Raw genomic sequence first — 15,417 nt, forward strand, 5'->3', positions numbered from 1 at the left:
TATAATTCCTTGAACAAACCACAAAGCTTGAGATTCTATGTATTGCTGCTTCATGTAATGCTTGCAGCACATGCAGCAGGAATAAAACTTCTCATAAACTGCAATTTGCCAGAACTGTCAACTGCTTATCTCTTTAGATGCCTAACTAATGAAATTGTAAATGCTGACCAATATTATACAAGAATGATTATTAAAAAGTGTTTACAACAAATTTCTCGAAGATTATGTTATTTACCTTTACAGATTGCAAATCATAAACTATGAAGAGACACCCATGCAGTCTCTGCCGGTGGGTTGTGCAGCAATGTGGACTTTGGGTACCTGGTACAGCTTCAGGATTAGACTTAATTATCTATTCTTTTTGTTTATAAGAGGCAATATGAAAACTGCAAAATTGAAGGCTATTAATCATCTATGTGGTCTAACATAATGAGCATCAAAAATATTCCTTTAAAAGCTTTGTAAGTTGGTTTTTCCACATTACATAACTAAAAAAGGGTGTTGCTGACATTTCTTATTCAGATAATATAGACATATTTTGTGTTTTTGATGATGCAGAAGAAGCTAACATGATTCTGGCAGCAATACCAAGTGCAGCAACATTTTTTACATGCAATGTGGGAAAGCAAGACAATAGTTTTCAAATATGCCTTTCCTTGTTCAATATTCTGAACTACATTGCTCTTTCAGAAAATTTAAGAACTGGGCTCACCTATAATATTGGGGACCCTCATTTCTGGTATATAATACTGTCCCCTAAAGTTAAAATGCAAAAGTTAAGTCAATTTTGGTTGATTAGCCATTCAACCATTATCCTCTACCACAGACATGTCCACTGTGCTGCACAATCCAGTTCTAATTGTACTGCAAATTTCATTTCATTCATTCTCCCTTTATAGGCCCATAGACATGACATAAGGGGTGGGGGCATATATATATATATATTTGTTAAATGGTAGTGGTGGAACACAGGGAAAATACGCTGAGTACAAATGGCACAAAGCAATATAAAGAACACAAAAGAAACAATAAAGCTGAAAGTGCTAAAATACCGTCCATTACATATCACCTGCAGTACTTCATTTTTAGTTTCATTCTATTGTGGACATACCTAGCAACATAGGAGCATGTGAGTTGTTGAAAATTACACCCATCAGAGAACATAACCTTACTGCTGAGAACCAAGTGCAAACAATTTAAATATTAGGTTTTGAAGAAAAAAAGAAAAGAGGCATACATTAACAGCTCACTCAATAAAAAGAAGTCAACATGTTCAGATCGATTACATACTGAAAAAATTCCTCCCTTGCTAACTTGCTCAATAGCACTGAATGGTTCCAAAATAAATGTAATGCCAGGGCTATTTCCTCAGCATAGAAAAATATGCTCTTTGATAGACATAAAGCAACAATGAACAGACCACAATGCCACAGCTATGTCAAAAAATACATACCACACAAATCTTGCCGTAAGTAGTCGTCCAGCGCTGAAGAAAGCAGGTTGATCTTTAGAAGCAGGAGTAACAGCACTTCTACACCGTATTCCTCCTACTGGCAGGTACGCTGCAGCAAAGGTATCATTCATAACATTAGCATGATACTCGTAACTAGTACATACATAACTATAGTACAAAAAATAATAGCACCACACATGCCAAAACAATGACTCAAATATTTTGACAATGAGCTTAAAAGCTACAACTCCTGTTCCTAGATATATATGTAACAATATCTGCCACCTCCTTACAGTCGAAATAACTGCTTAAATAAACTAGAATAGCAGATTTATGACAAACTGCTAGCACAATGACAATACACATTAACTTCAATGAGGGAATGTCTCAGTACCAGTGAATTGTAGTAATGAGTATAACACAATGTCTGACAACAGAAACTACAGAAGGAAAAGAATGTGTTGTTATTGGTCAGGCATAGCCTCCTTTCTATGGGTCAGGAGGCTGAAAAGTTCAGAATGGAAATAGCTGAGTAGAAACTATAGCAAATCCCCAAATGAAAAATATTAGTGATATAAAAATTTTCCTTAGCTCGCTAACGAAAATTAGCACATTTAATCAAAATAGCTGTTTGGGCCAGTTGGTTCATACTTACACCCTAAAAGACCAGCGAAAAAAAAAAAGAAAAAAAAAAAAGAAAACAGGTACAAAGGAACACAAAACGTATTTCAGTGCCCGTCCTGTCATTTTTTGTTCCTTCGTCCCCGTAATTATTTTTTTTTTTGCGCTGGTCTTTTTATGTACCGATTACAAAAAGAAAGTCAGTCTTAAAGCAGAGAAGGGGTGACACATGGTTTGCTTCAATGCTGAAGACATCTGATCACCAGCTAACCCAGATTTTTCACTTGTTAAGTGATTTGATCGAGTCCAATATTTATTATCAGTTCTTAACATAAGTGATCAGCAAGTTAAATAACACTATTTACTCGCACACGCCCTCAAACACAATGAAACTCAATTGATAAGTCACTGTCTGGGCGTTCACCATATTGCACGGCATGAGCGAAAATGGCAACACGCAAGGAGACACACACATGGCACGCGACATAAATATTCTCCGACGAGAATCCCAAGCAGTATACATTGAGGCAGATGTCAGTGATCAGCAATATGTGCCACAAAAGTGCGCGTGTCAATTTAAACGCCCCTTTCTGGACGGAAACAATGCTTTGGACTTACCAGCACGGATAGCAGAGACCAGTTTCAAATTCTTTGAAGAAACGACAGTCTACGTTCTTGAGCAGACGAGACGAAGGACTTGAGCCTGCAGCGAAAAAAAAAAAAAGCGTGAGAAATGTCTTTCCTGCACATTGCGTCACTGCGACAGTATACATGTACACGAATCGGCTCGGTCCCACCTCTGATCTCGACGCCATCAGCTCAAAACTGCGGGGTTAAATCGGCATTCTGAAAGCGTGACTTTAGGATATCAAGCGCGCTGCCTTCGAACGTACAGGTTGCTGGCAAAAGAACCGTAAACTTAACCCATCACCCTGCATGCTCTCCCGCATTTATGGCAGCGTTCCCGTAAAGCAGCAACAACAGACGATCAAAATCGATTGTAGGCAGCGAGCAAAAATAATGCGGCATGCAAACACGTCAATGCGTATCACCGGGACTGCATTAGCGCTCGTCGACGCATACTTTCGACAGCGGGATATGCTTGTGAGCGTCGTAGACGACTAAAAATGCACCATTAACATCCCGCAAAAAGGTCGTGACCATCTGAAAATTTTGGGATGCGCCGCTCCTCCAGTCTGAACTGAGGGAGTGGTATGCTCAGGTTGGGATCCAAGACGTCGTGCTCAGAGGCCGTTTCACAGACAAACAAGCAGCGTCGCGGACGTAAGCAATAACAAAACATGTTCAGGCCAAGTTAAATAGCAGAGAAAAACACGTAAAACGAAATGTAAAACGTCACTTACATGCGCGGCTGAAATTTGGCGCCAAGGATCCGTTGGAACACCACCACCGCGACGACCAGCCATCCGCCATTTCATTCCGAAGTTCACACTTTCACGAAGTCGTTTCATAGTGAGGCATCGATGAGCGCACTCGATGAAATAATCGCTGAGAGCAACCGAACTTTTCTAAAAACACAGATGAGTACCAACGACAAAGAGAACGAACGCTGACTGGTGCGGCAATCGCCGTCGTCGTCTTCTCGGACTCGCAGAGTCGCAGGGAACGCAGGCAGGCTCAAGCAACTACGAACACGTGACGCTGCGTTGAGAATAAAAGCAACAAAACTAAAAAGCAACTGCTTCGCTTCTCGCCTCACCACCACTCCCCCCTCACCTCCCCTTTCTCCCTGTTTTGCAGCGTACACACTTGTCTGTCCGCCCTTGTTCTGAGTTCGGCCTTGCACCCTCCACGGTCAAGCTCGCGTAGGAGTCAAAAGACGGGACAGGGGTGTCGGGGGAGGGGGGGGGGGAGGTGAAGGGGGGAAGCACCGCTTTTTGTAAGAAGATAAGAAAGATGCTCCCAGCTTTCGACGATTCCCCACCTCCTCCGGGGAAATAAGGGGGGTCCTTTTGTGGTAGCTCTTGAAAGGACATCGGACGGGAAGTAGAAACACAGCCGCACCCAGCTTGAAACCGGTTACCATCATAAAAAAAAAAAGAAGAAACAAGCGGCAAACTTTTTTTTGCTTGAGCTGCAGGGACGAAATAGTGTAAAGTCATGCGAGAGAGACTAACGTCTTCCGTGCGGGTGATTGCGCAGGGTATATTTAAGCCATGCGGTTTCAGATAGCATAAATCCCGAAGTTACCCTCCTTTTACACTCTTTTTGTTTAGAGTGTATCATTTGGGGAGAACTACAACGGCACAAATGGCATTCGAGAACCGTCAGTGAAAGAAATTGTGCGCTTCGTGTTTTACCGTTTTGCTGACTGTATGCACTTCATTTCTTTTTTACCTCGTCAGTGAGACTGCCGCCTACCATGCCCATTGCAACAAAATTAACGGAACAGGTGCGTTGTTTCCTTTTGTTTTGGCGCTTTCTGTGTACACGTCTGAGAATTTGTGTATATATATATATATATACATATATATATATATATATATATATATATATATATATATATATATATATATATATATATATATATATATATATATATATATATTCTCGATTCTACCCTAAAGAACGATGTTCCAATGTCCGAAACTGTTGTTAGAATAAAATATATAATCGGGAAAGTTGTGTGACATCCTGCTTGAATTTCCCTGTCCCATTAGTCTCAAGCATACCATGTCTGTATGTATATATATACAAACATATATACAGTTGGGGCATGATGGATCACGACGGAATTTGTAGAGATATAGCCGTGCAGGGGTTATGAGTGTATTCAGCTGTATCTGCCGAAGGGTATGAGCCTCCCGAACTGAGAGTTTAGGATGAGGGTCGGGGTAGAGCTTGCCGTCTAAGCGAGCAGCATTGTAATATTCGCTGATGGTGGCGCGAAGAGACAGTCTCGACCCCCCTCCAAGGATTTTGGCGTGATGGCAGCTGATTATCAAATATAGAAATGAATCACCGGGTATTAAAAACTTAACCGTGGATCTATTTCAACGTTTCGATCGGGTACACTGTCAGGAAGCAAAGAGCGGTCCCCGATCAAAACTTTGAAAAAACCAAAATTTGAAAAAAACCAAAAACCAATGTTTTTAAATACATGGTGATTAATATATATATATATATATATATATATATATATATATATATATATATATGTGTGTGTGTGTGTGTGTGTGTGTGAATGTTAGGCTTGATGAGAACTTGCGAAGTAACTGCATCTCGCAAATCTCTCTTGTCATCAGTTGGGGACATGTATCCGCCTCTGGCTTTGGAGAAGAAGGAGAACTTAACCCTGTTCGTCTCCGATTTCTGTCGGTGAGTTTGAAAAGTTGCTTTATTATGTACTTACGCCACCTGTGGGAATGTTCTTAGTGGCTGAAGGTTCGCCTAAGAGAAGTCACAATGACAGCGGCATCTAATTCTCATCTTGCGCACCCACTGGACATACAGCTATCACGACACTTATTTCCCGTACCAGATTGATTAAGGGTTCCCCATTAATCTTTAAATAGCCAATAGGCAGTCCGTGTATGGACTACGGACTACCTTTTTTAAACGGTTGAGGCAAAGGCTATTGATGAGTTAGTCCGTGCAAAACATTGCACCAACTAAATCAGCAGAAATATTTATATTCGGCCACCTTCTTTCGCAGGCCCTTCTTTCAATGCTTTTCCATGAGCGCCGTTCTTGGTAGCACCATGGTCTGTGGTATCCCAGTGGGCGCTAATTATATATTTAGATGAGACGTACGAAGGCGGCGGCAGCAAATTCCTTGTGCAGCCGCCGGGAAAGAAAAATGGCTGACGAACCTGTGAAAAGGCGCCCTAATTTAATGGCCTTTAAAGATCCTGCGTGCTGTAGAGTCTGTCTTATGCTTTGTAAAAGGCCATCTTTCTCCTTACGCTACACGTTGTCACGTCAGGTGCGAGTAGTAAAGGAAGATTTCTTGGGGTTGCACGTGTGCGCACCCGCACTTGGCAACATCTATCGGATAACACGTAAGAGAAGGTTCAACGCCGAACCGCACAACTGTTCCTCGAGGGGCCCTTCCCGGAGTAGCACTGGGCCTCTCCTCTGAGCTTGTTCCCAGAGAATGTCGTCACGACAGGTCTATCGTTATGGACTTTCTGGGCGACGTGGAGACCCGCGGTGTGAAGCTTCGTCGTTACTACGCCGGGCCCAGGATGTTCAACTACAGCTCCAAGGATAGCCGCTGCTTCTGCGACGAAACGTGCCTGCCCAATGGCGGCCTGAACGTGTCTGCATGCGTTCAAGGTGAGTTCGTAACAGAGCACACTTTCGGCTGAGCATTCTGAGCATTATCTAAGTTCGTTTCCGGGCTAGCCTTGGCTCATGGTTTCAAAGTGGAACACTTCTAGCGCAACACACCTGTCTGGTCCCCCATATCTATTGCACTAGAAGTATTCCACTTTGAAAGCATTTTGAACAAGCTAATGGTAATCGTAATTTTCAGTAGCGATTCTGTGCGTATTGGTGAGATCATGTCCGGTCATCAGGCTTGTGCCGTATACGTGGATGGTCTACCATCCCAGCGTGAATGTTGCAATCAATCAAGTCTACTGTACAATCGTCGGGCCCCCACGGTAGGCAAAAAAGAAAAATGGTCAAACGCGCTGGCCGAAACACATCCTCCGAGGCGTGGAGATTTATATCGTTCGAAAGAACAAAAAATCCCTTCTTCTTCTAGCTTTGGCACTACGCGCTCACGCAAGCACCGACAGCAGCCGAAATTAGATGTATATGCGACTCTCTTACGTCGTCAGTCTGATAAGCCTTCATTGTGTTTGTGAAAGCAAAAAATATTAATTTAGGACTCTCTACCACTCCATCTGATTCCAAACATTGGGGTGCTGTGATAAGACATATGAAGAAACTTTTGTAACACGAAGTGCAGCAAATGCCGTATGTTCGAAAATTTGGTGTCATTGCCTATTTGAAGCAGTTGTGCCTTGTGCCTGCAGGATCTCCGGTCATCATCTCCTTCCCCCACTACCTGTACGCTCATCCCTTTTACCAGCAAGGCCTGGAGGGCATCAGGCCGGACCCAAAGAAGCACCAAATGTACTTAGACATTGAGCCGGTGAGCGTTGCACAACAGCACTTCTTCTAATTAAACATCACATCAGGCTGGAAGCCGTACCTCATTGTACGGTTCCTAAATCATGCCCGGTCCAGGTGGTATCACGGTCGTTCTCAAAGGAGAGCGCGCGCACCCTCTCTCGACGCCAGCCGTGAGGTTGGTTATGCGCACGCCTGTACTCTATGCTGCATGCGCAGTCACGGTGCCAGTAATTGAAGCAAAAGAGCAGTTTGACTCAATATTATGTGCACACTTGTTCGGTTACGAGAAGTGGAGAGAACTGCCCCAGCTAGAGGAGCTATTTCGTACTCCAAATTATCTTGAATAAGTTGTTATTAGAACGTACATTATCCCAAACATTTCTGACGTATGTGAGGCATCAGCGGTAATTGGAGAGAGCGAATCCCCCTCCACTTTCAAAAGGGAGGGGAAGAGAGGGAGTTAAATGGGTCATCACAGCTAACATTTCAGCATGACCTTATTATTGTATTTTTCTACACACAAGTGAAATTATAATTCCTCGAAATTTGAAATCATTCGGTGCAGAGATATATTTAAAAGGTTTTTTTTTCTAATATTTCGAAAGCAGCTCCCTGGTCTGGCAACCACTGACCACTGCCGTCACAACGGCATATCATCCCCATGTCGCCTGCTATTCGCGGTGTCGGCTATACTCTTGCACGCACGTCATGGTTGGTAGTCGCAGAGTTTTTTTTTTCTTTTGTAAAGATATTTTATTTACATATTATTATTCTTTTTTTTTTAGCAGACCTAACTATAATATATGACCTTGTGATTCTCAGAGAAATGGACTTTGTTTTGCGTTTCCGTCTAGAGATTGTCGAGGAGGCCGAAATCGAGGGGCTCATGCTGCATTATTTAGGCATACAATCACAAGCTTATTATTCGGTTATGAGAGTTAGCTTGTTTCAGCAATAAACGCATCGCATATAAAAAGCGACATCACCAATGTTTCCTGCCGCCGTGTGCGCCGCGAAAGGGGGCAGGGGGCAGCGTTGTGTTGCTGATTGCTGAGCCATTGCCCGTCGCTCTCTCGGTCCAAAAACCAAGACGAGAACCCAAACAAGTATACGTTGACGCGAGAGCATAGCTTGTGGCATTAGAGTAGCGGACAAAAATTTTGAACAATGCGATACCTCTTGAGATGCTGTTAATGAGCGTGTTAGACAAAGCTAATTATTTTCGGCTGGTAAAGCCTTTTTGCGAAACTATGCTCAGTTCGGCCACAGCCAGCGCACGAATGAATGCGCCGCCGCCACCACCGCTTCAGTCCCGTTATCGCAAAACCGAAAGCGATTACAATGCACTTTAGTGCTCGTTCCGAACAAGAACCTCCCAGCCGCCGCCGTCTCCGTCTCGCCTCTCCTCGCTGCCTAGCGCGCGCGACCTAACACCTGAGGAAATTGAACAGCAAATGGTGGGCAGCTAAGGTATTTAGGTATCTATACCTAAAAAGCGTTAGCTCACAATGGAGGAAAATAACTATGAAACTAACCAGTAAGTATGCTGGTCACAAGGACGAAGAAATAAAGAGCGTTAAGCAGCAGGTGAAAAACACAGTAGGTAAAAATTGGATAAATTGGATGAAAAAAAAAAAAAAAACAGAGTGTGAAATTATACCGAAAGTGGAAAAGGCAGATCAGGAAGGAAGCTTTCTTTGATAACTCAAGAGGCAGTGCCCTACATTTTGAAGCTAAATCAGGCTGTCTTAGAAAACGCAGCTACAAAAATAAATTTAACCATGAAGATGACACATAGCAGATTGTGGTAAATCCACAGAAACAATCATCTTATACTCGAATGTGATGGTATCCATCCGGAAGTCGATGCGGGCGCAGTCACTCTTCCTGAGGCCCTGGGATTTAGAGACACCAGTGGCCGGGTGAACCAACCTGCGGTGGAAGCTAGCAAAAAAAACGATTGGAAAATTAGTGGCTTAAAAGCAGAAAAGTAACATAATGTTAGTAACGCAGAAACAAAAATTCAATAAATAGAATGGTGGTATAGTTAAACGATCTAAAAGAATTATTAAGATATAGGGGGGAAAAACGAGCATTATAGCAACTGCTACCATCCCGTTTCATAGGGGACGCTCCTATATTCCATCCATCCATCCACCCGAAAAATGCATGCTGAAGCGCGTCACTTTTTCAATTAGTTTCCCAACTGGTATGGTCAACAGGTCAGCTGGGGGTCCTCGGTAACGATGCTTTGTAGTGGTGGACTGTAATCTATGGGTAGCTAAGAAATTTATTGCAATGTTTTAGCTTTGGGCACGTGCCGCCATCTTGAATCTTAGAGTGACGACTAATTTAAGAAGGCTAACTCTATTAAAGTGCTCCTGCCGACCACTCGAAACCGATTTCGCCGACATATTTCCGCTCGCAAACTTCCTCTATGACGTTATTGGGGCTCGCTGGCGCGCGCTCATTGGACGCTCCGGCCGACGGGGCGTAGTCGGCCACCCCGCGACTTTAGTTCTCATTTTATTGCGCGCTGGCTTGGGCTTAGCTGAGGGGCGAGAAGAGGAGCTTCATTTTATATCGCCCATGTATTCGTGCTAACGAGCGTAGCGTAAACAAGTTTGCGGTGCGGCGCAGGTGCGCGTTTTTTAGTTTTAATAAATCGGTTTTCATGGGCCTTTTAAGTACACATCCCCCTAATTTATTTATTTATTTTACAGTTTCCTGGTATGGTAAAATGTTGACCAACCTTAATCTAGCGCGTGCTGCATGCCGGTTCGCCGCACATTATTCTCCCGCATTCTTTTGGAAATTTATCGTATCAGTGGCGTGAGTGAGTCACTATCACTATCGGATAACTATCGACCAAATGTTACCCTTCGCAGCTTTAAACAAAGATGGTGACGTTTTAAGAAACGCCATCTCACGAATCCGGAAAGCCGTGCTGGTAATCTAGCACAGAAGCGCTTGTATGAGATGGTGTGGGCAGCATCTCAAGAAAGGCACGCGATGTGACTCTACTGTGCCTCCCCCGAGTGAAGCGTACTGACCTCTAAAGCGTCGCTCATCGTGTGTGATTTCAATAGTGACTAAACGTTCTTTGCTTTGTGCTTTCAGAAAATGGGCATTACCGTGAACGCCAATGCGAAATTTCAAGTGAGCGTCTGGATCGAACACATTCCGGATATTCCGTAAGGACTTTCTTTTTATTGCGGGTGCCTCCTTTTATCTCCTCGTATTTGGAATCAGGTGTATTTTGTCATCGTGTTACTGTAACTGCTGCTTTTATCACGTAACAAAATAAGCGGCGGCAACCAGCATGTTAAAACGTAGTGGCAGGCTTATCAGTAAAACTTGCTGTGAATAACTGCGATAATACCCTTCCCAAAATAGACGATGACGAACATAGCGCTGACTAGCAACTGACGCTCCTTTTTCTTCTTTCTCAGTCTAACTTCTTTACTCTTTTTGTCTAGTGATTGTCTTTGTGTGCGCTGTTCTTCACAGCAGGTCAACTCAGCTCTCAGGAAATTTCCAGAGCGGGCAGTTAATGTTTCGGTAGCCAGCCACATCCAGGCTATGAAGTTAGAACACGTATTTGATTTTTTTTTTCATATTTGTATGCCAGGCTTTTTTTTTCCATACCTATTTTAAATAGCTTCCTTTCACATGTACTTCAAATAGGTACCTGCTGGTAACATGCCATTTGATAGTGGCGTGACGTGGCTGTAGCGGAAATCTAGTTTTATAAATTTAGCATAAATATTTACTGTCACAGCAAAATCCTGCTAGCGTTATTGTGTATGGCCGTCTACTCACGAAATAGGCTAGCGTGATAGCGCGCAAATCGCATCCACAGAAGTTGAATTCCAGCTTTTTTTTTTTCAATTGCTTTTAATAAAGATTTATTCTTCATGCATCACTTATACACATACCGCCCTTAAGTGGTGTCCCGTGCGCTTCAGAATTTTCTACCTTGATTTGGTTCACATGTTAGTGTGGGATGTCGTTTCTTCCGAAGGACGAATCCCAACAATAAAACGTAACGACTGTTTATTCGATTAACAGTGGTAGCGAACGAACACACTAACGCCACACTCGTCTCCGAAGCGGAATGAAAAAGCCGTGCATTCCGTCGGGACAGCCTGTTTTTGTAGCCGCCGTCGGTGACGCAAGCCTCGGGTGACGCAGCGGTGGCGCTGTGTTTTATCGATAAGGCAGTCCAGCGTGTTGCCGTGTTACGCTGGGACGGATGATAACAAACCGGAGGCTGCGCGGAAATATGCGCAGTGTCTGTCACCACAGTAATTCGCTTCACTCCAGACCAACATTACAGATGAGCTGTTGCAAGTAAGTATTGCTACGAGGTGCTGTTTTCGCGCTTATTATTTCGATTCCTCCCGGCAAAACAGCATCGATTCTACGATGCGTACTTGAGCGACGTATACTAGATTTCTTTTGCGTAATGTTTTGAGATTAGCTCTCGCTGCTAACTCCAGAAAAATGCCTACAGGCAGCTAGATCTCCATTTCCGCGGCTTCTTTAGTTGAACTACGCGAAACACCGAAAGAGGTGGAGTTATTTTTTGCGGCCTCAATCTTATTCAAGACATTATTCGAATACATGAGTTAGCTAGATGCTACATGAAGAAACAGACATGGGGAAAATGAGGCTCGTTATGAGATGCATACAAAAAGAGCCGAAAAAACTGACCCAAGGAAAACAGATAATTTTTTTCCGTATTGGTCTGTGCCAGATAATTATCCCAACCCGCGACCTTATCCGCGGCCATGTTGCGGATGCTATGAACTCATGACTTGGCTTCCGCGGTAACACAGTATGTATTACATACCCCACGTCCACAGCTACGGGAGAAGATCATCATCGTCATCAGCCGGAGTATACCCACTGCAGAGCGAAGTCAATTCTGTTCAGTCGTTCAGTGGTGTCCGACTCTTCGTGACCCTATGGACCATGTCACGCCACGCTTTTCGGTCTGTCACTATCTTCCTAACATCAATAACTTCATCTGCATTGCCTCGAGGATGCCATCTAACCATCGCGTTCGCGACATACGCCTTCTCCGGTAACTCTCAACCTTTCCCAACATCAAAGCTTTCTCCAGCGACTCCTCTCTTCTCATCAGATGACCAAAGTAGCCAAGCTTTTACTTTAGAATATGACCCTACAATGAGCAGTCAGGGTTCATGGTCGACAATGTCGACTGATTTGATCTTCTGGCAGTCTAAGGAACTCTCAAGAGTCTCCGCCAGCACAACAATTCAAATGCGTCAATTCTTCGGCGGTCAGCCTTCTTCACAGTCCAATTCTCGCATCCATACATCACAACTGGAAAGACCATTACGAGTGATACGGATCTTGGTTGGCAGTCTGATGTCTCTGCTCTTGGCGGGCAAGGCTAGCCATGGCTCTCTTTCCCAAAAGCAGGCGTCTCCTAATTGCATGGCTGCAGTCACCTTCCGAGGTAATCTTGGAGCCCAAAAACAGAAAATCTGTCACGGCTTCCACTTCTTGTCCCTTGATGCTCCAGGACCTGATAGGGCAAGACGCCATGATCTTTGTCTTTTTAATGTTCAGTCTAAGCCTAAACTTCTCACTCTCTTTTTGTACGCACATCAGACGTCTCTTGAGTTCCACTTCACTTTCTGTTATTAAAGTGGTATCATCCGCATATCTAAGGTTGTTGATACGTTTTCCAGCAATCTTCATTCCTGCCGAAGACTCGTCCAGACCGGCCTTCCACATGATGCACTCAGCATATAGGCTAAATAGGCGGGGTGACAGTATGTAGCCTTGTCTCACTCCTTTCTCAATCGGGACCCAATTATTAAGACCATGCTGAGTTCTGACTGTGGCCTCTTGTCCTTCATACAGGTTCCTGAGGAGACAGATGAGGTGAATTGGAACTTCCATCTCTTGGAGAGCTTGCCACAATCTGCTGTGATCTACGCAGTCAAACGCTTTCGCATAATCAATAAAGCAGAAGTAGATGGGTTTCTGGAGCTCTTGCTTTTCCCATGATCCAGGGAAGGTTGGCAATTTGGTCTCTAGTTCCTCTGCCCTTGCGAAACCCAGCTTGCATTTCCGGAGGCTCCCGATCCAAATACTGCTGCAGCATACCTTGGAGGGTTTTCACCATCGCCTTGCTAGCATGCGAAATAAACAAGATCGTGCGGTAGTTTGAACAATATTTGGCACTGCCTTTCTTTGGAATGGGGATGTAAACTGACTTCCTCCAATCCTGTTGCCGCTGCAGTGTTGTCCAAATTTGCTGACATAATTTATACACAACGTTAACAGTGCCATTGTTAAGGTTTTGGAGCACTCAGCTGGAATGCCATCAATTACGCTAACTTTGTTCAAGCAAGGCTGGCTAAGGTCAATTCAACTTCACCCTTCAGGATGCCCGGCTCGAGATCAGTGATCACAACCGTCTTATGTTGAGTTTTCACATCTGGGTCCTTCTTGTACAGTTCTGTGTATTCTCGCCACCTCTTCCTTACCTCTGACGCTTCAGCGAGGTCCCTGCCTCGTTTGTCCTTTATTACGCCCAGCTTATCACAGAAGCTTCGTTTGATACCTTTGACTGTCTTATAAAGAGCTCTTGTGTTCCTGAATTGGCTGTTGTCCACAGCTGCTTGGCACCGCGTGTTCAGGGGCCGTATCCAGCGGAGGTTCCTTTCGGGAACCGTTCTCTTTCAAGATGACGTCAATTTGACGTCAGCAAGGCAGCGGGCGCCACCTCACGGTGAGGACGGGAAAGACAGCGGCCAATCAGCAATGGCGCCAGATCGTAGGCGTGTCTACCACGAGCATGTGGCTTTTTCTGGTACCAAATACTTGTACCAAAGTGGTGTTAAGCACGAAATAAGTCTAATAATTACATAGTAATGCAAACTAGTGAATAACAGACTGAAATATTTTTAGGAGCATCCTGTTAACAACTGCCAAGCAATTGTCTTGGCTCCTGAGTACCTTCCTTCGCCGCTAGATGGTGTCGCGCGCGCGGCGGCGTCGTCTGCTTCCTCGCTCGCTGTAAAGTTTTTGTAAGTTCTGCCTTTCGCACAGAGTGGCAAATATCCTAAGAACGAGGTCTACAACGCCCGTAGTATGCAGTCCGAATCACGCTAGCTCTTTGACGGAGGAGTTGCTGCCGCCGTTGCGAGTACGAACGAGCTGCTTGATACCGCCACCGCGCCGGCGCGTCCGCGCCTGCCTATGTAGCGGGGCAGCGTCCGTAGCCTTATCGGCCGCTCAAGCGTCGTGAGTATGCGCGACCTTTCCGTGAATAGCTGTCAATGTAGGACGCAGCCGATGACACATGGAATCCTACCGCACTCGACCCAGTCAGCCACCGTCTGCTCCCCTTCCGCTGCTGTAGAAGGAGGCAAAACTCAGCCCGCACTTACGGACGCGAATTATTTGTCTCTATGACTGCTGGATTCAAATGGTCGCATTGCAGTTGACCGAAAGCTCCAGATCGCAAAGTAGCGATCGAAGCGCGTAGAGCACCTTTGCTTCTGACGGCAGCCCGGCATACCCCTTCGTCCCCACTTCGCTTCGCGATCGGCACGCAGCCTTAGCCAGTGTTGCTGCAAAACCTCCTGAGACATGTAGAAGGCGTTGTCTCGTTTTTCTTTCTCTTTTTATTTTTTACTGCGTCAGTTTACTAAACCCGCAAAACGCTGCCCAAAAAACACATACACACACAAAAAAAAATGATACCACGGCCGTACTCAAGCAGCTGCGCGGCGCGCGCCGTCGCTCGACTACGGCCATGAGGCGCCACAGCGAGCGCAGAGCGGTTCCATCTCAAAGCAGACCAACTCGTCGCGATTCCTGCGTCGGCCGGCAAAAAGGTTCCTTTCGGAGCGGTGGCCCCGCCCCGTGACGTAGGCGAAAGACGTGGAGCCGCCTCCGGATGTTTTGGGGGTCACGCCGGACGTGAGGCAGCAACCAATTAGGAGCGGCGAAAGGAACCAGTTCCCGAACAGAACCGTCGCGGGATCTGGCCCCAGGAAGGCATTCTTATTTCTCCTTGCTATTCTCTGAAAATCCGCATTGAGAACCTTGTATCTTTCTCTTTCACCCATAACTTTTGCCATCCTCCTTTCCTCAGCTATTTGCAAAGCCTCTACAGACAACCAGTTTGCTTTCTTGCATTTCTTTTGCTTTGGAACTACCTTAGTAGCAACTTCATGTATTATATCACG

At 44.8% G+C, this 15,417-nt stretch overlaps 1 protein-coding gene across 2 annotated transcripts in view; it reads left to right on the forward strand.

Moving 5' to 3' along the window:
* The window catches only part of LOC146171469 (protein croquemort-like), a 238,867-nt gene that overhangs the window by 89,891 nt on the left and 133,559 nt on the right, over positions 1-15,417 (forward strand). Inside the window, exons 6-11 of one of the 2 annotated variants that reach the window (XM_084586514.1) lie at positions 4,441-4,487; positions 5,341-5,413; positions 6,207-6,373; positions 7,081-7,199; positions 10,301-10,374; positions 12,904-12,989. In XM_084586514.1, the coding sequence (XP_084442640.1) occupies positions 4,441-4,487; positions 5,341-5,413; positions 6,207-6,373; positions 7,081-7,199; positions 10,301-10,374; positions 12,904-12,967 (544 nt within the window). In that variant the 3' untranslated portion in view covers positions 12,968-12,989. Of the gene's footprint in view, positions 1-4,440; positions 4,488-5,340; positions 5,414-6,206; positions 6,374-7,080; positions 7,200-10,300; positions 10,375-12,903; positions 12,990-15,417 lie in introns of those variants that run through there. The other variant, XM_084586513.1, reaches the window with a different exon arrangement.

The sequence above is a fragment of the Amblyomma maculatum genome, unplaced genomic scaffold (assembly GCF_055883805.1).
Source record: "Amblyomma maculatum isolate TAMU_Amacu unplaced genomic scaffold, ASM5588380v1 scaffold_22, whole genome shotgun sequence".
Classification (NCBI taxonomy): domain Eukaryota; kingdom Metazoa; phylum Arthropoda; class Arachnida; order Ixodida; family Ixodidae; genus Amblyomma; species Amblyomma maculatum.